This window comes from Physcomitrium patens, chromosome 25 (genome assembly GCF_059467195.1).
Source record: "Physcomitrium patens ecotype Gransden chromosome 25, ASM5946719v1, whole genome shotgun sequence".
Lineage (NCBI taxonomy): Eukaryota > Viridiplantae > Streptophyta > Bryopsida > Funariales > Funariaceae > Physcomitrium > Physcomitrium patens.
Window position 1 is genome coordinate 8,969,411 of NC_143434.1, and position 18,966 is coordinate 8,988,376.

Genomic DNA, 18,966 nt, shown 5'->3' on the forward strand with positions numbered 1-18,966 from the left:
ATTTCTAGCGTCTTTGTCTATGTTTTCAACGTCGTTACTTTGTAAATTTCATGAAGTGGCACCCTTAGACATCGTTACATTTATTCCCTTGGAGAAGCAAAATTTGAAGTTTAAGAGCAGTAATCTTTTTGACAACTTGATAATCAGACAGGTTTTCGTAATTAAATTTATCTAGTACTTAAAGATGCTAAGAGAAAAATGCTAAGGTACATATACTTGGTATATGTGGCTTTTGTCAATGATCGTAATTGCTAATCGCATATTGGGAAAAAGTGATTCAATCACACTGACGTATATAATCTCTTCGGGTATTCTAACTTAAGTCCTCAACTGTTCCTAATTCGTTGATCTACAGTGAAGGGCATGCAGATTGTCGCAGAGCTGGAGAAAAATTTGCAGATTGCGAGCATCATTGTCAAGGTTCAGAGTTCTCTATTGTTGGTCATGGTCGATCAACTGAAGTACAGATGGTTTACTGTTTTGTGTTTTCGACGATTCTATAATGGGAACCCATCATTATCTATGCTATTTTATTTGTACTTTTATAATGTTCTTAAACTTTTCAAGTCTTTTTGATTTGTTTTAGAGTCTACACCGATGTTGTAAATTTTTTCCTTGACCTCGTTGGTGCTTAAAATGATTGTTTTAATCCTCTTTTGTTGCTGCACTCACGCGTTGAGGTAATGTTGTTTCGGTTTTGGAGCGTATTCATCACGCTTTAGATATCAAATCACGCATTGATGCTGTGGTGGATGAAGGAGATTTTTCAAAAGTAAGTTTCTAGACAGAGCCTCCTACTTACTTAATAGCAGTTTCTAACATATGTGTTAGACCCGAGATCGGTAAGCGCCAACATGACAAATAACGTTGGCAACGTGATACGTGCAAACTAGAAAAGCTATGCTGCTTTTTTAAAACTGAACTAATGAGTATTGGAAAAATCAAATTTGATAGGTAAATCGTAGGATTTTAACACTTGGGCGTGTGCTCATCTTGAATGTACAGGCTCTGCATGTGTTCAGAGTGTTTGTTGCTGCTGGAGGAATGCCCAGACTTGACAGCTGTTCAAGAAGTGTATCAAAGTATTGAGGTGAGATTGGTCTTGTCGCTGGACTTGTTCTGTTGCTTCTTCTATCATATCTTGTGCATGTGATGTCGTTGTCTTCCCTAACCTGGCTGTCTATTTGGGTTGTAGAATGAGATTTATGTATGTTTTAGGTTAGGTTGCCTTATAATGAAGGTTCTGGAAACTCTGTACGCCGTGATCTGTATGCATGTGTAACAACTTTTTGATTTGTAGAGAATCATGCTGATGAATGCTTTTTTTTGAAGGAAGACCTGGTATTGTCATTCTGTCTTTGTCGTGACGGAGATGACGCTGGTTGCCTGTGAACAGGAGTGGCTGCAGAGAACCATTATCAAAGTTGATGCGTTGCTTATGGAAGTTTGTCGGAAGTTTGAGACTGAGAAGTATAAAGTTGTAAGCCATATTTTTGGGTGATATCTAATTACTATCATCACATGTGTAAATCAATTTAACTAGGAACAGTTGCAAATCTTATTTTGTATATTGCTGTCGAAGAGGTCTAACTCACCAAGAGGTTTGACGTTTACTTGGATCATTTCAGGTTGTCAATGCTTATACTTTATTGGACGATGCCACTAGTCTTGCTGACAAGGTACAAAGCTTTTTCGCACAGAATGTCGTTACGGAAACGCATGATGTGCTCAAGCACTTGCTCCTTGAGGTACGTATCTTTTCTTTCGTCTCATTTTCGTTGGTCAGATTATAGAAGTAGACCACAGTCATTGACTACTCCACTAAATGATCCAAGTGTGTTCAGTGCAACCGTATGCTGGATAGTGCTAATAAGTCATCAACACAAAATGTATATCTATAATGTTTTCGAGGTGAATGATTTTGTAAGAGTTTTTGGGTGCAGGGAGAGGATGCGCAAACTGCACTTAAAAAAAGCAGGTATGAGTCTCTCCTTAGCTAGGTGTGTCTTTAGGTTTAAGATCTTCTCTGAAACTTGTGATGTGAAATGCTCTAATCTGAGATGTAATGTTTATAGTCCATCACAGTAGTCTTCATGGCGTTCAATTTTTACCCAGTACTTCTGCTTTTATAATAGGGAGTTGATGCTTGCTGTATCCACTATTTTTTGGGATGATGCCGCACTTATCAGAAATGTTATTGCGCACGAGCTTATTGGATTTAATCCTTGATGCAGATTTCCATATCGAGACTTGTGCATGCAGCTCCCTGAGGAAAAATTCAGACCATTTTTGTGTAAAACCCTTGAGGTTCTTTTTGATCTCATGTGTTTATATCACACTACGATGACATGGCACAGAAAAACAGAGGTATTTCATTATTACGGGCTGATATTACAGTAAAGTAGAACTACCTTAGCCTCACGTGCTAGAAGGGTTTGAATTGGGAGGCTGTTGAAGGACTAGTCAAGTTATTATCTTCTACTACAAATCATGATATTCATAAGTTTGTGCGGCTGTTTTCCTTTCCTGTATTCTCCACTTGGATGTGCAATTGTGGCTTCATCTGCTTTATTGTTGGTTCCAGTCAGCTGAGATAAAGTTCCCTGCGGAAGATCAAGCGATTTGTTCAAACGGAAACCACCACCACCGTCGCTCAGGTAGTCATGGAGATTTGAGTCAAATTGTTAAAGAGAGCAGACACGTCCGTACTGAATCGCACTCCGGGGAGCTTTTTGCCATACCGATGTCGCCAACATCTGTACATGCAAGCAGGATGTTGTCTCGGAGTGGGTCCAGAAGGAGGTCCTTTTCTGATAAATCAGAAATGAATGAAAATGGCACTTTTGCAAGTGGTGATTTTGATGGAAAATTTCTAGGGGAGAGTGGAATTAGTGACAACCTTGCAAAGCGAGAGGAAATTGTATCAATAACCGTTGCTAGAGCGTTGGAGCGTGGGCGGAAGACAGTCTGGGAGCTAGCTGCACGTCGAGTAGCAGCGTTCCTTTCAAATGATGCAGTATTTCTAACGAGTCCTGAACAGTTTCTGCAAAGCTTGGACTGGGTGAATAAGTTCATTCTTGCAGGAGAGGCCTTTTGTGGCACTGAAGCTGTATCTTTACGAACCAAGCTCACAAAGCAGGGTGAACAGTACTTTGGAGCCTATCACTGTCAAAACCTTGAAGTAAGTGTGCAAGGGTCTTGTATAAACCATGCTCGTTGTGGCTTTCCGTGTTTCTATGAGATCTAATATGACTTTTCATTACAGGTTTTGCGAATGATTGTTGAAAAAGAGCTTTGGCAACCGCTCTCTTCGTTGGCGCTTAAGTCAGTGGAACTAGCAGGTCTTACTGGCCATGGTTTATCCTTAGCTCCAACATCTGTATTGGGTGAAAGTCCTGGAGCTCCTCAAAGACCCAGCAGTCCTAGTTCTGGTCATGGAATGACCGGCTTTGCAGAGTGGCTGGAAAGAGGAAATCCATTTGCCGAAAAATCACAGCACCGCTCTGCTATCCCCAAGGTTACGGACGAAGATGCCGTGAGGATCAATGGCATTGACAAAGTAGGGCTTGGGGCGAATGACTCTGTTAAAGTTGAAGAGGAGGAAGATAACGAAGACGAGGATCTGCTGGCGGATTTTATAGATGAGGATAGCCAGCTGCCAGGTCGCCTGTACAATAATTTTCAACATAGTGCTATGCGTTCAAAGAGGGATCAAGGTTCTAATGAGGACAAAAATCTGGTACTTACAAATTCTTCAGTGAATATCCTTAGGTGAGACTCTTACGCTCATTGTTCTCCTCATTGAGTTAGTATGGCTCCATTTGTTAAGATTAGTGGGTTTGTATGCCTTCCTCTGAAGAATCTCTCCTGTTTTACGAAGTAGTTATCTCTTCTTTGTGTTCATGTTTCAAAGGAAACAATTTGAGTTTTGAGTGTTCTTCTGGCAGACACATGAACAGATAAGCAAGGTTGATGGGGAAAATGCAGCCAATTTCTATAAATGTGTTGAAGGTACCCTCTAGTGTTTTATGATTCTATTGTATTTTCTTTCTCGTGTCTGGCTTGTCTTCTATATCTGAAGTATATCGGTAAACTTCTCAACTTTTTCAATAAATTATTTGTTGAGGCAACTATATTTCAGCGGTTGTCAAATTTTATGTCTTGCTTTGACACTATCGTTGTTTGGTATAGGGTTTGGGCCAATTATTCGAATTGTATTCTTTTTCAATTTTTAAGACCTTTGGACAGCGAGAAGCGTTTGGGGGGAGGTCGCGGTCATGAATCATACTGTAAGTGTATTTAAAAATAGTTCATAGGTGTACTGGTGAAGCAATGTCAGTGATACTTCTTTTGCTGTTCCTCCGTGTGTTCTCAATACACTTTAATTGACTATTGCACTTCTTCTTCCTCTGATTATTATTATTATTATTATTATTATTATTATTATTGCTATTATTTATTATTATTTCTCTACTATTACTTATTTTTCTGTGGTTGATATCTGATTCAATGCATCGTTTTGGTGGATCGATCAGTGCTGACCCCTCGATTGCGGGCGACTTTGTTAAGGATATCACAAGAATTAGAGGAGCAGCGTTTGAAACAATCCATAAGCATGAGTGCTTCATCTGGACATACCAATACAACTGGCATACAATCGGATATTCCACCCAATTCCTCATTTGGAGGTGCTGAAATTGTGATGACCGCAACTAATTTCTATGCGCTTAAGGTAAGATTCGAGTTGAAATTGATGTCAATTTACGTGTCTAAATCTTTTTATCTTATGTTTACTGTTGAATCATTATCTTAGTTCCAGTTCTGCTTGATAGCAAATTGGAACATGGTCTCATCTCCTCTTGATAACCCCTTGCCTACCTTACTTGAGATATATTTGTGGACCATTTGGACAATGAACATCTCACTGCTTGTTTTGTCCAGTAAAAGTAGACTGTAACCATTGTGACTTTACACATCCAATATCTTTGTGTGCCCAAATCAGATAATTGCCTATGTTTGCTTGCCCGTTGTCTTTTAACCATATTGGCGTCGAAAAGTCCTTGTGATACATTGTCCATCTTATTACCAGTTCTAGAGGCGTATATGAAGTGCAGGGGAATATAGAATCTCATTGTTTGGGCTCATGAATTAATGTCTACGTCACATTTTTACACAAGTAGAGTTTTACACAACTTCGACTTGACCTGACAGCCATCTAGTTGTTTACACATTTTTCTTTATCTGTAATGCAAGGTCTGGGATTGTTAGTGATGAATATCAAGGAGTCATGAAATTAAAATTTTCCTGTTGTGCAGGAACGTACAGTAGCAACGGAGTCATTGGCCTGTCTTGTGCAAATGTTGAAGAGCTCACGGCTATTGTTGCAGGCTGTGCTGGGTCAAGATTCGATGTTGTCAGTTGAACTCGTTTATACTCGCACGGTCTGTATAAAACCTTTCGTATGTGTTTCTTGCTAAAATCGGTAGCTGTTTCGAAGATACTTCTGTTGGAGATAATGTGATTTATGCTCGTTTGACTCAATAGACCCTATCATAACTAGGTGTTCACGAGAGTCGGGTTTGAATTGATGGTACTGGCGCACATTCAGATAGATGCAGTTCCGGATTTGAGAGATCATGTGTACAAGGCTATGGTACGAATGCTTCTCAACGTGAGTGGGTAATTTTTTTAATCACCATGTATTTCAAAATTTTCATTTGTTCCCCAGCTTAGGACGTTAGATTATCATCTGGATTTCAACTGGCATGAACTTTCACTCCTTTCCTGGTAAGACTTACGTGGTTAAAATGTATTTGTTGGCTTCTGCTATGATAAGGTAGTCGAGGATAGTTCTTAGTGTTTGATGCACAGGATTTATGGTTGCAGTCTTGAGAAAATAATCGTCTTTGGATGAGATGGTATGTTAACCTCACTCGTCTCACATTTTGTTGCAGTTATATTGATCGCATAGCAAATGTAAAATGGAAGCTTAAAGATTTGGGAATGGAAAACAACAGGTATATTGAACATGTCTCTTTTTGTTGAAACTAGTACTTGCATTCCAATGTTGTCGACAAACATTATTTGTGTGTGTTTTAATTTCTTTCCCTGACTTTTGTGATGCTGATAAGAGACCATCTGTGCCATTGTCGATGCCTTTTTTTCTCTGATTTAAAGTACCTAAATACTCCCATGTACGCCTCTGGTGGTAATCAAGATTTTGGTCCAATGTTGGTAGGTATGTAGATTCTCTACTGGGCGCGTACAAGCAGTACTCAACTAAGTTAGATTGCGGTGGTCTTGAACAGGAGGTAAGAAATCAGAAAAGAATAACTTGAGCGATTTTTTAAAAAGAAAGACTAAACACACACACACACACATATATATATATATATATATACATATATATTTAGAGAGAGAGAGAGAGAGAGAGAGAGAGAGGTTTTTATGTGCTTGAAGTAACTTTCTGCAGGTTGGGTGTCTTTGTCCATACCTCAATGCTCTCTTTGATGAAGTCAAATAGTTTACTGCAACATGAGATCAGTTATCCAGCTGTTTTTTCAGTTATACGGCAGCATTGAACTATGTCGATCTACAGCTAATGACGATCCCGTTGTTGTGGGGATGTAGATGCACGAGTTTTTGCTAGAGTATGGAGTGGACACGCTTGCTGAAACTATTGTGGAAGGATTCTCTCGTGTGCGAAGATGCAATAACGAGGGTCGGGCTTTGATGTCTCTTGACCTTCAGGTACTTTATTACCATTTGTAATTTGATTTCTGGGCTTCTTTCTATGTTCGAGTTCGATTAATGCAGTTGAGTATTAGATTATTGAAAGTTTATTCATTTGTTTGTGCATTTAGGAATTAGAGTTTATTATTTCTATACTCTGTTAATTATCACCTCAACTAATATTTTTATTTTTTATTATTTGGATTTAAAAATAAGATTTGTGTATTCTTTTTACTTTAAGTTCAATTAGTTTTTTTTTTTAAAAAAAAATTAAACATTTTAATGGTTTTAATGGTAATTGCAAATGCTTTTGACATTTGTATATGTAATGTTTTCCAAGGATCATGTTGCAAACCCAATCAAGTGAATAGCACAATACTAAGATTCTTACCAACAAATACTAATATTATTGCAAGATAGAAATTATATAAAATCTTTAGTATGGTGAGATGATAATGTTTTCATTTCACAAGTGAACAAGATTTTCTTGGTTCTAGTTCTTGCTTAATAAAACCATGCTTTTGATAAGTATAGTTTCAAACATCCTTGTTCTAGGTTGATGGTATCAAAACAACTCCTTTAATTTTAACAGTGATTTTCAACTTTTGTAAGTTTAGAGAATAAAGATTAATGATGTATCCACACCCTTGAGATCATTAACAAATAATGCTTAGCTTTTACAATAACATTAGCAAAGAAGAATAGTCTCATAAGGAGATCAACTATCAAAAAGCATACTTGACACAAAGCCAAGACATATGGCACAAATTTTGTATGTTATAAAAAATATTTATTTCTTGGAGCAACTAGAAATTATAAAATTACATGATCCCAATTAAATTAAATTGTCAAACCTTATATAATTTATGAAATTTCCATATACCAAAGTTAAAAATTAAATAAGATACCTCTATATATGCACTTGTGCAATGAATTAGTTGGTCCTATGAGATCAAGGATTTTGGGTTGAAACAATTACTAAACTCACTATTATTTATAACACATACTAGTACATAATGTAGAGCAAGCATCAGAGTGGCTCGTTTGCAGTGGACCCTCAAACCGAAAAAATAGTAGTGTCAAAAACAAAACGTTAGGAACGAATGCTAAAAAAAGAATGACCGCCATTCTGTACTTCACCGATCTGATCCCTTCCTCTCCGATCAACCACTCCAACATCCAAGAATCCCCCCAAAATGACTTAAATTGTTTCTACCTGCACTGCATAAAAATGCTACATTTCGGCTGCACCTAACCGAGACTTTACAAATCATCATACCAATCTTCTCCACGCAATTCAACCTCAGAATTCCACTCAAAATTCCATGACCATCTTACTTCTCCAGCCTAGCACCACCTAATGCCTGGTTATGAATGGGGAATTTATTACCCGCCTTGGATGGTTTCATCAGCACCTTTTCAAAACCAGATGGGTACTTCCCCACAGCATTCTTTGCATGCGTTGTGCACAAGTCGTTCAGGATAACACTGAGGATTGGATTCAACGACCTTGTGTGAGCTCAGATAGAAATCCGGGTGTTGATTAGTGTTCTCAAGCCTACAGACTTTCTAGACAATCTCCTTACTCGGAGAGAGTGAAATGGAGAGGCTAGGGGAATTGAGGTGATGAAGCTAAAGACGAATGTGTCCCATATATAGTGATTGAAGGAAGATTCTGTAAAATTCAATGGGTGGAACATTACAAAATTGGCACCCAATCGTGTAATACGACGAAAGGAGTTCACCTTTGCAGTTGGTCACGAAACAGCTCTCTGTAATCCAGACCTGCAAAAAATAAGTAGGCGCATAACAAACAGTTCACCTGTTTGTAGAGATAAGCTGGTAGTGCTAAAACCTAAAATGTGTGTCAAGCTAACACACTTCAACAATCCAAAACTACTTGTCTTATTTGAGAGGTGTCTTTCTTAGATTGTCAAAAGGAGTCTATTTAGAAGGATGTTTAGCCCCGAACTAGACCTACGGGAATAAATTTAAAAGAACTCACCCAGAAATTAAGATGAAAAATGTCTGACCTTCAGAGCATACGCTGCGATTAGGATCATTCACTCCACGAGCCCCTTCCTGTATCCTCAATACACCATGATACCCGTCGTATGAAATGCCCTCACCAACTGGAAGGTACTAAAGAATGCCTACTCTGCTCCCTTCAACCCCGAGCATATCACACTATCTGCTTCCTAAATTTGTGAAGTATTCGTCAGAACAATGCAGAGGGCGAGAAGCATTTAAGTCATTAATTGTAGAAACCAAGAGCACATTTGGATTAATTGTTTCTACTCGCAAAGCTCGAGAGTAGTTATACACTCGATGTGGGGAGTTTGAGGGAACATGTCGACGGGTTGAACATGCACTAGTCGATAGCGGGTGGGTGATTCCACGCCTTCATCCTGCTACCAGAAGAGCCCACCATCAGCAAAGCAAGAGTTCATCACAACTTTGTTAAAAGTTCGAACTGGAGACTCTAGCAAGTTCAGCCAGCACAAGACCGAAGGAGATCAGTCAGGTATAACTACTATTTTCACAACCTTTTCTAATTTGTGGTTTCAAAACCGATCCATTGTCGAGGGTTATTAAAATCAAATAAATAAATAATAATGGCAGTATCCAAGAAGCCACTTACTCCGGTATGGCACAATAGATCCAAGTCCCGGGCACATGTGGCTGGGTTGCAGGAGATATAGACAATGCGACGTGCACGTAGCTGTAGCAGATATTTTATCAGCTTTATATGCATGCCTGGCCTGTTAGGATCTGTCAATGACCAGAGAAGAATGTAAGACCGATCACTTGAGATGACAATAAACAAGAAATTTGGAGTGCAGATAACACAATCATCAAGGTACTGTACCTGTTATCACTACATCAGGTCGTGGAAAGTCCTTTCCAAATTCGTCAGTAAGCTTGTTGAGGTCACCCTGAATGAAGGTGGCATTCTGAATCCCATTTCGAGCAGCATTGCGACGAGCATCTACCACGGCTTCTTGCACGAGTTCATACCCATATACATGCTTCACCCTGCACCAATGTGAGAACATAAGGACCAACTGTCAATTTTTGCTTCCACAAAATTTCTATGAAGCTTCTTACAGAGATGGCATTCAATCGACACAATCTTAATCTTAAGTGCAAACTACGAGACCATATTGTTTAAAAGGGTTAGTTGAGTGGTTCTCACCTTTTCGCCATACTAAGCCCGATTGTGCCGGTACCACAAAAGAGGTCCAAAAGAACTTCACTGCCATCACCTTTCAAAGCACACTGCTCTTCAACCTTCTGGTAAAGCACCTCAGCCTGACAGTCACAAAATAGCCCTCGAATAAGAATCGATGCGTAAGTTAGCATGACCATTCGGGAGAAACACACGTTCAAATATCCCAGATTATTCCATTGTTAATGCACAAGTCGATTAATACCTGAGAAGTATTCGTTTGAAAAAAGGAGTTAGCGGAAATCTCAAAAACGAGCCCCCGTAGGCGTTCGGTAATATAAGCCTTGCCGTATAGAACATGCTCCTTGTCAACAATAGACGATGGCCCAACTGCTGAATTTACATTATTCACAATACTGACCTGGGAATGACATAGCAAGATTCTATCAGTAACCAAGAAATGCTCAGTAGCCATGTTCAGTGAGATGTATGCATCAAATGTTATAAGAAGCTCTGTTTATATCATAATATGCTTCTCCATTTCGCCCCGCTGAGGAAGCCAGCAAGGAGAGAAAAGTATCCTCTACTCACCACTTGCGGAAAAGAGGTTGTGATTTGGTCTACAAGGGGTTGAAGCAGATCTTTCTTATCTCCTTTCGTCACAAAGTTCACCATCAACTGCAATTGTCCAGTCTCGCAGTCCCTGCAGGTTTCAAATGCCAGATTGAAAAAGCACACACAAACAATGTGGAACATACAAAGGATTTGAGAGAAAATAACATATGCATCATCACTCAGAAAGAACATGAATATACAACAAGATGAATTTCTCAACAATAGGTGAGACAAACAGGAAAAAGAACGGAGCTGACTACGTAACTTGGGTCATAGACACTTCAACGGACATCTTCTCCCACTGCTTTTATGCAGATACCTTAAAACCTTCCAAGGCTTGATACAAGTTAGCGGGTAAAACTAGGAAAAAGTCCCTTCTCACCTGCCAGACCGAATAGTAAGATGCTTAAGAAAACCTTCGTGTGTCCGTACATCATATGGGGGCAACTCCTCTAAATGTCTTTCACCGTGGTCCTGAACCAATTTCAAGACCTGCAATAAAAATGAAACATTCACCCGTTTTGTTAGAGTTATGGCACAATAAACAGAGCAGTAGAAAGAGACTGTGTTAACATGGCACATCATTGTTGATTCGATGGTAACATGGAATTGGCAAAATGTTAGCCAAAACATTTGTATCTGAGAAAGAAGATCAACGTCTGAGATTTACACTATTCATATTCAAATACTCAGCATACAATAACAAGTTATTGTCACGAGAGGCAATACATCACCTGATTGGAAACGTCATGCTGTAGAAGACAGTTGTGAATAGGCATAATTTTGTCAAATCGACCAGGAGCATGAAGCCCAAGTGCAAACTCTAACTTTGGACCACTTTCATTCACGTCTTCAAGTTTCGGTGAGACAAACAATCCTTTAGACTTCCACTTTTTTGTTCCATATGAGAATTCCATCTGTAGATAATCAAGGCATCCTATCATTTTCAGTACATTTATACAGTTTCTTACTAACAGGAAAATGATTAGTTGAAATAAAATAAAATCAAATAACCAGTCAAAATGATTATCCCGCTACTGCATATACATACACAGCTTCTGGAACACAAACTAATTTCGACAGGAAGAACATATGGTAAAGAGAGCGACAAAATTCGCACCACGAAAGTTCAAATCCAACAATCGAACTCTGCAAGATGTATTGTCATGAAAGAAAACAACATTTGACGACATACCTTATTGCGGTAGGCATATGGAGTAGCGCAAGGTACTATGGGCATCATATAACTTCCAGGTTCACCCGAGAGGGGGCTGTTGCCAAACTTTCCAAGCCGTGCAATCAGATCATGAACCTGCTGTTCCTTTTCGCGAAGTTGAGCCTCGTAGGTCAAATTCTGTGTCTTACATCCACCGCACTCGCCAAAGTACTCACACGGTGCTTCTACCGCGTTGTCATGCACTGACAATGTCTTCAACTTGTATGCCTGAAACAATAACCATCGTCAGAGACTTGTCAGAATCCTTGCTCTCTGAATTACCTAGCTCTACGTCCCACGAAACAACAAGTAGAGCTCAATTACCAATCCCTATCCCTTCATGGTATGTTTCAGGTAACAGAGAAAGAAAATAGGTTTTGTCATTTGAGAAACGAATCAAAAAACTACTGCAATCCAGCGAATTACAAGCACTGACGAAATTGCAACAATGAGGATGCTGCGGGTTATAATCGTCAAACAGATTCCCTCACAATCAGGGATCTTGAATTTCCTTCGAAACCGCAGGCAAAAAGCCAGTAGTGCTTTCTCCGAAGGTTAGGTGGCGACAAACCCATCCAAGCACCACAAACCTTAAACCCCTACCTCCGCAAAACCCTTCTTTTTCTTGAGTATTCGGGCGATAAGGCGCTCCCCTGGCAACGCCCGCTCGCAGAACACAACAAATCCAGTGTCCACAACCTTGCACAACCCAAGACCCTTGTATGCCAAGCTCTCACAAACCATTTCCAGGTCCTGGCCCTTCTTCGGAAAGAAATTCTTCGGCTTGTCAGACGCATTCTTAGCATTCTTTATGCTCTCAGAGAGAGACTCTAATTCCTGCGTCTCGCCCACGTGGGTCCCGTCATCAGATTCTGCTGCGACTTCTGAAGAATACTCACATCTTGGTGCATACCGTGGCCCGCTAACCCTAAACGACAGAGAAGGTTTGCGAGTTGTTAGAAGAGGCACTCGGAAGTTAGCTCGGGGCGGATGACAAGAGCAATGCATCGACGAGAGGCAACGGCCTAGTAAAGCGGTTGCCATTGCAAGAACCGGTCCGCACTGCATTATCAACCCAATCAATTCTCTCTGTTAGAATTCACAGCTGAAATTCATGACTATAGCAACGAAAAGAATGCTGACAAGTGCTGTCCACAACACGGAAGGGGTTTGGGGTTTAACAACTAGTCAAAAACCTACGAAACTCAGCAGAAAAGGGTGAGCATGGTCTCAGAATCCTACAACTTAAACAGCGAAATGCAGCAGCTTGGCGGTGAGCAGGCGTTTGCGGCAGCTCAGTCGAATTGTGGGATAGAACCACTAAAACTTTAAACTACTGCATCCTACTCACTCAGAGTCATGATCATTGCTCAACGCATGCAATTAAAGATCCCAACTCACGCCGCATGCTTGCGTGCCCGTTTACGAACAGAATTCTTTGTTTCAGCTTGTTATCAAGGCTTTCAAGTCCAAATTTGCGAGTGTGAGATTCTCCATGGTCAGTGGGTCAGAAAGGATAAGCTGTGTGATGCGCCCCTTTCATTAGCTTGGATGGTTACCCCTCCATCGATGGTATGAACTCGGATTGAAGACAATCCTCACCCCATTAAACCATCCCTCAGTTGCATCAAAGAGGTCATGACTTGCTGGAAGCCGCTTTACCGCACCCTTTCACCGCGCATAAATCCCGTCGCCGTGGCAAGGTGATATGTTCCCTGATATGAGGTGGTTGCTCAATTAGTTATGGATAAGAGGACAACTTTTGTACCAAGATACTGAGGCATCAAATTACACTAAGTCCTGTGGCATTGCCTTCGTATTACAAAAAAAAAATTTAATAGCTTTGGCTTTGAGACCTCTCAATAGTGTTGTCTCTTGACCTTGCTCTCATCAATGGGAGCATCATTGTAAGGCTATACGCCCCCATGTGGTTGTTGCAAATATTTATTAAGGTATAGTAGTAACAAGGATATAGTATTAATAATTTTTTATATACATACACATATATACAAATTAATAATCACCTAAGATTTCATAAATATTCAATTCAAGTCTTTAAAAATATCATGACTAAATCCTTATTTATGAACAATTCCAATTCACCATAGTCTTAATTCAATTACTTTTACATTAAATAGTGCAAATATTGAGATAGTTTTTCTAATTATATACCTTATGTGTTAAAAAAAGTGCTACTAAGTTATGTACATTCACTCAAAAACGCCATGCTTCCATCATATGTTGTTTTGCACCATTTTGTGTGTCCTTTAAGACATCTGACATTTGCTTAGTATAATTTTGGTTAATTTTGAAACAAAAAGCAAAAGATAATAAAAATACACCGCACAATAATTTGTTTGGAATCCACATCGGAAGACGCATATTAAAATTCCACAATTGCAATCCAGCATCCTGGCATTCGCAAACCGGCTGTGCTTGCGGCACAACGGAGTCAACCAGCTTCACAAACATTGCACTTGGTCTGCATGCAATGGCTCTCCGTCCTCCATTACCACCTTCCAATTTATTCCATCAACCGTTGCGGTGACCGCACTCTGCAGTCATCCAGCGATCCATTTATTCCGCTCATCAATGGCACAACATACTCCGCACACATGAACGTGAGCCTATTCCCTACACTGCACGATCACGCAGCGAACTCCTTTGCAACTACCGCCGTCTTTCACAACAAAGGCGACGCCACTTCATGTGGTCCGCGCTTTGCTGTCATCGTTCCCAATACGCTCGGCACAGCAATGCCATCTAACTACCACAAACACAACTACTCCGCCATCCGCCTAATGGTGATCCTTGCCATGCTTCGCCGCTTCCTCAGCGTGACGCAGGTGCCGGATCTCCGTCGGCCAAGCGATGGCGTACGACAGAAACCCAACGCTCAGCATCACGTCCATCAGAGGCCTGATGCTGCCAGTCTGAATGTACTTCTCGTTGTACTTGTACAACCACGACCACGTGGAACTCATCACCTTCTCCCGACTCAGGTTCGACTTCAGATGGTTCGGGACATCCTTCACCTTCATGCTCGCCAGGTTCCTCAATGGTGCCGCCATGTTGCCTGCCACGCCACATTTCACATTTCACATTTCAAGGGCCATCAGTACACCCGTCTCCACCAGTCCTGCCTCACCGTCGCCTCAACGGCAGGGAGACCGCACTACATGTGATCCAAACTGCCCACAACCCGACGCAGCTGCCAACAAACTCACTCAATCCTGCACTGCACTGTGCTACATCACCACTTCAACAGGACCGGGCCAACACTTTCTCACAACAAATTCCGCAACCAAGTCCGACGTGCCACCACACCCAACTTCCTCACAACAATTTGCTTCTGCCAACTTCATCGCACTGCCACGACTACTCAAATTCCCCTAGCCATCGGTGCACAACATTGGGAGCTCCCAGGACATGCATCCGACGCCCACTCACGCCGCGAGAAATCGTGTCCAACCAGCGCCCCGCAATCGCCACTTTCTTTATCCGCCACGATATCGACCAAACGCAGCTCGTCGACGACATCGCGTCCATCGACTGTGAAACGACACAACAGCATGGGACTGGCAGCCAATCCAGTCAACACAACAGTCCCTTACCGGAATGGATGCCACAAACGCCGAGACAACGAAGGAACAAAGATGACCGGGACAATGAGAACGCCGCGATCACCAGGCAGCCGCACGCGTGGGAACAAGCTGAGAAGACGCGCAAAAGAAGCAGATGGGACCTCATTCACCCAAATTCCATGCTCACAAACCTAAGCAGAGCACAGTCGAGAACGCCAAGGGCGTCTCCTGCATCAACGGAGAGAAGAGCAGCTGCCCAGCACACAAACCGCGCCCTGGACCAGGACATCAGGCAATCCACAAAACGAAACCCTAGAATAGGCAGGAGTGGGGATCCCGGCATCCAGCGACGAGGGGGAGCGAAAAGCGCGAGCCCCAGAGGCAGAATGGGGAAGGAGAAGGGAGGAGCGGAGAGAGGAAGGGGACAATTGAATGGTACCAGCGATGGAGGCAGGAGCGATGCGCAGAGCTGCGAGGGCGGAGGGCGAAGGGTGGAGTTGCGAGGGGCCTGGGTGCGGAGTCGAATCCAATCGAAGCGGAAGGAGGGACGGTAGTAAGGAAAGAATGAGGGAATGGTGTACAGAAGGCTTGCGAGACACACACACACACAGTCTTTCTCTCTCTCTCTCTCTCTCTCACGCACCCGCTCACACCCAGAGAGCGTGTCCTCGGATTCACCCCCCTATCCCCCCCCTCGCCCCCCTTGGGTCATCACTGTAGTTATGTTCCATTAGGATCTTCTCAACAATGCTTCTTACACCCCTACCCACCAAATTCCTACAAACTTGGTTTACTTTGGTGCAATGGTGTGAGATTTGAACTGTACCCACTTAGTTTTTTTAGTTTTAGAGGCTATTGATAATTGTGTACTTATCATCCGCTAGTGAAGACACCACATGTATCACCTTGGTTAATCTATTTTTATATTTGATGGGTTTGTTTAGGAACTTGATCTAAAATAATGTGGCAATTCTTAAAGATTTTATGTAGCATCCAGGGCAGAGTGAGAGTTATATACAATTAAAGAAGATGGATTTAAAATTAAAAACATAAAGTACATGTTTAACACAAATCTTTTCAATAACCTACAAAGTTTTACTTATAGATCTAAAATAGAACTTACAAAATCTTCTAAAATATAAATCCTTTATTATTTTATAAAATCTAGAGTAACCTAAAGCAATCTTAACTTTGCTAAGCTATCATGAAATTAATATTTACTAAAATTCTTCAAAACCAATATTCAAACAAATCTTACCTAGTCTTTTTTCGAATTTTAAGTATCCAATGTTTAAAAGGATCAAATTAATAAAAAAATCCGGATTTTCCATATGTGCACAATTTTGGATGTAATGGTCTTATTTCAAGCTTTGTCCACAAAAAATTCTTTTTGGAAATTAATATAAGGATTTTTTAAATAAATTTAAGTGGAACACAATTCTTTATTTGTACTTAAAGATGCTTATAACATTTTTTTTGTTAATTAACCTTATTAGGTCTTATTTATGGTCCAAAAAGTAAGTAAAAATCTTTTAAAAAAAAAAACAATATTAATACTAAATTCTATACTTTGTTCTATCTATTATCAATGATTTTTTTAAAGTAATTTGCTACTATATTTTTTAATTAAATTCTTTTATAATAAAATTAGTATTTTTTTCCATCTAATTGTCTAGGTACAATAAGACAATATCTCTTTTTTATTTTTGGTTATCTTTTTTTTTTTGTTAAGGACATAAATAATAAACAACCAAAGAGTCAATACATTCTTATACTATTAATAAAGAATAGACAATCACTCAAAAAGAATATAAATTATTTAAATAAATGGATTATTCAAACTTGAGGGTATTGTCTTTTAGAATAGATACCCAATTATATAGTAGCTCAAGGTGCGTATTGGAAGAATATTAGAATGGAGGATTTGAAATCAAGTAGTTTTTTTTTTTTTTTTTATTTATTTTTTTTGTTTTGTTTTGTTTTGTTTTGTTTTGTTTTTTGCTGGAATTTTTGGAAGGAGAGATTCAATATTGGTTTGGATTTTTTTATGCGACTTCTTACGTTTTTATCTTTTTGTGTTGATATTTAAAGAAAAGTTAGATTTGGTTGTGAGATTTCTAATAAGCCATATTGAAACAAGATCAGATTTTCTAAGGTCTAAAACCTTACCAAATCCATAATAAGAAAGATCTCAATCCAATATAAGACCAAGCACACCAAAATAAAATTAAAAGTAACTAAACGGAATGGAACCTAAAAGACAAGACTGAGTAAAAGAGAATATAAGCAAATAGAAACAAATAAAATCAAATAGAATGGAACAAGAAAACTTTATTGAGAAAAAGAGTTTGAAGCCATACCTAATTGAATGCCCAAAATGACCTCAGTGAGTCCTATTTATATTTTATTCAACTATCCTTGAATTTTTTAGAATATTTCTTATGGTGGAGTCCTTTAAAATAATTATTCTTTTAGAAGATTTTAAACGTGGTCTCTACCATGATAACCATTGTAAGTCTTTCTAGAAGGTTCTTTGGTGGATCCCATATGAAACCCCACTCTAACCTCAATTCTAAAAACTTTCCAAAAATGACTCTAATTATATATTTATATGTATAAATAATACAAGTATCTTATTTATGCCTTGCTATAGCTAATCTCCCTCCACTAATCCAAAACAACCTCGTTTTACTTCCAATGGTATTTTCAAATGGTTTCTTCACAATAAGTGAGATTTCGTGTAAGTTTCCATGTTGCATTGTAGATAGAATAATCTTTCCAGAGAACTTTGTACTAAAATTGTGGATATCGATTGCCATAATATCATATGGTGTGATTTGCAATCTAAAAATACACTAGGTACTTAGCTGTAGAGAGTTTAGCTTTGGCTTATATATCATGTTTTAACTTCTAAAATCTCTTTATTTTGCACAAAAGCTTAATTTTAACAAAACCCTTCAAAATATTTTCATCCTGCAAAGGATATTTTTACCTTGAACTTAAAAAATTCATATTTCATGTTCCAATCGTTTAATTTTTTTCAAATTTCTATATAACATAGATTCTATTCTTAAGCTTTATCACAAAAAAATTGAACCATAAATCAATTACCAATCTTCTGGTATCTTAGAAACTCTAGCAGGTGCTCTAAATCCTAATCTACAAGCACGTAAAAACTACATTCCTCATATCTCAAAAATCCAAAATCTAAATGCCAAAAAATTTGTGCATAAAGTTTATTAACATAATAATACATATTTTAAAAATTTTGACTCAAAATCTTATCAAATTGTTTAAGATATAGCTCAAAATACAACCACTAGTAAATCGGATTTTATACTACCCTTAGATTTGAAGCACTAACTTCAACTTCTAATATCTCCTTCATTCCAACTTGAAATACATCAAAAAGTATGCCAAATGTATAGTAAAGAAAATGCTTTCTTCAATCCCAGTTTCCAATCTATTATTGCTATTTGTATGTGAGTGTTTTGTCCAAAAGAGTGACAATAGGTACAAAATCAACACCTTAACTTTGAATACCTATATCTCTTTCATATAAACTCCAAATCATACAAAATTTGCACCAAAACCATAGCCAAAAACCTAAACTTGCTGATTCTAGCCTCCAAAGCTCAAATAACTTTAAA

At 39.3% G+C, this 18,966-nt stretch overlaps 3 protein-coding genes across 10 annotated transcripts; 1 reads left to right on the forward strand and 2 right to left on the reverse strand.

Moving 5' to 3' along the window:
* The first annotated feature begins 363 nt into the window (after positions 1–363).
* On the forward strand, positions 364–6,972 carry LOC112277135 (uncharacterized). The gene is made up of 17 exons (XM_090247407.1): positions 364–461; positions 1,006–1,090; positions 1,219–1,278; positions 1,397–1,480; positions 1,629–1,748; positions 1,944–1,978; positions 2,229–2,367; positions 2,585–3,181; positions 3,266–3,771; positions 4,082–4,088; positions 4,192–4,279; positions 4,536–4,732; positions 5,316–5,441; positions 5,561–5,679; positions 5,955–6,017; positions 6,239–6,311; positions 6,631–6,972. Exons 1-17 carry the CDS (start codon positions 364–366, stop codon positions 6,769–6,771), a joined length of 2,538 nt encoding a protein of 845 aa, XP_090103533.1. The 3' UTR covers positions 6,772–6,972.
* A 1,416-nt stretch (positions 6,973–8,388) lies between these two features.
* On the reverse strand, positions 8,389–13,341 carry LOC112277465 (uncharacterized). Of its 8 annotated transcripts, XR_016500941.1 has the most exons (12): positions 12,975–13,341; positions 12,336–12,794; positions 11,712–11,960; positions 11,251–11,433; positions 10,899–11,008; positions 10,493–10,604; positions 10,167–10,322; positions 9,929–10,044; positions 9,602–9,768; positions 9,374–9,504; positions 8,766–9,140; positions 8,389–8,517 (listed from the first exon to the last, which is right to left on the reverse strand). XR_016500941.1 is itself a non-coding variant. In XM_024509835.3 (11 exons), the coding sequence occupies exons 2-11, from the start codon at positions 12,774–12,776 to the stop codon at positions 9,027–9,029; spliced, it is 1,779 nt and encodes a 592-aa protein (XP_024365603.1). In that variant the 5' UTR covers positions 12,777–12,794; positions 12,975–13,341; the 3' UTR covers positions 8,389–9,026. The 8 variants fall into 8 exon arrangements, 6 of the variants coding, with proteins under 6 accessions (XP_024365603.1, XP_073387468.1, XP_073387467.1 ...); XR_016500940.1 differs by lacking the exon at positions 12,975–13,341 and having other exon boundaries at positions 12,336–12,936; XM_024509835.3 differs by having other exon boundaries at positions 8,389–9,140.
* An 874-nt stretch (positions 13,342–14,215) lies between these two features.
* LOC149986297 (uncharacterized) lies at positions 14,216–15,892 on the reverse strand. Its single transcript, XM_090247620.1, has 2 exons — positions 15,347–15,892; positions 14,216–14,808 (listed from the first exon to the last, which is right to left on the reverse strand). The coding sequence occupies exons 1-2, from the start codon at positions 15,480–15,482 to the stop codon at positions 14,531–14,533; spliced, it is 414 nt and encodes a 137-aa protein (XP_090103746.1). The 5' UTR covers positions 15,483–15,892; the 3' UTR covers positions 14,216–14,530.
* Positions 15,893–18,966: the final 3,074 nt, after the last annotated feature.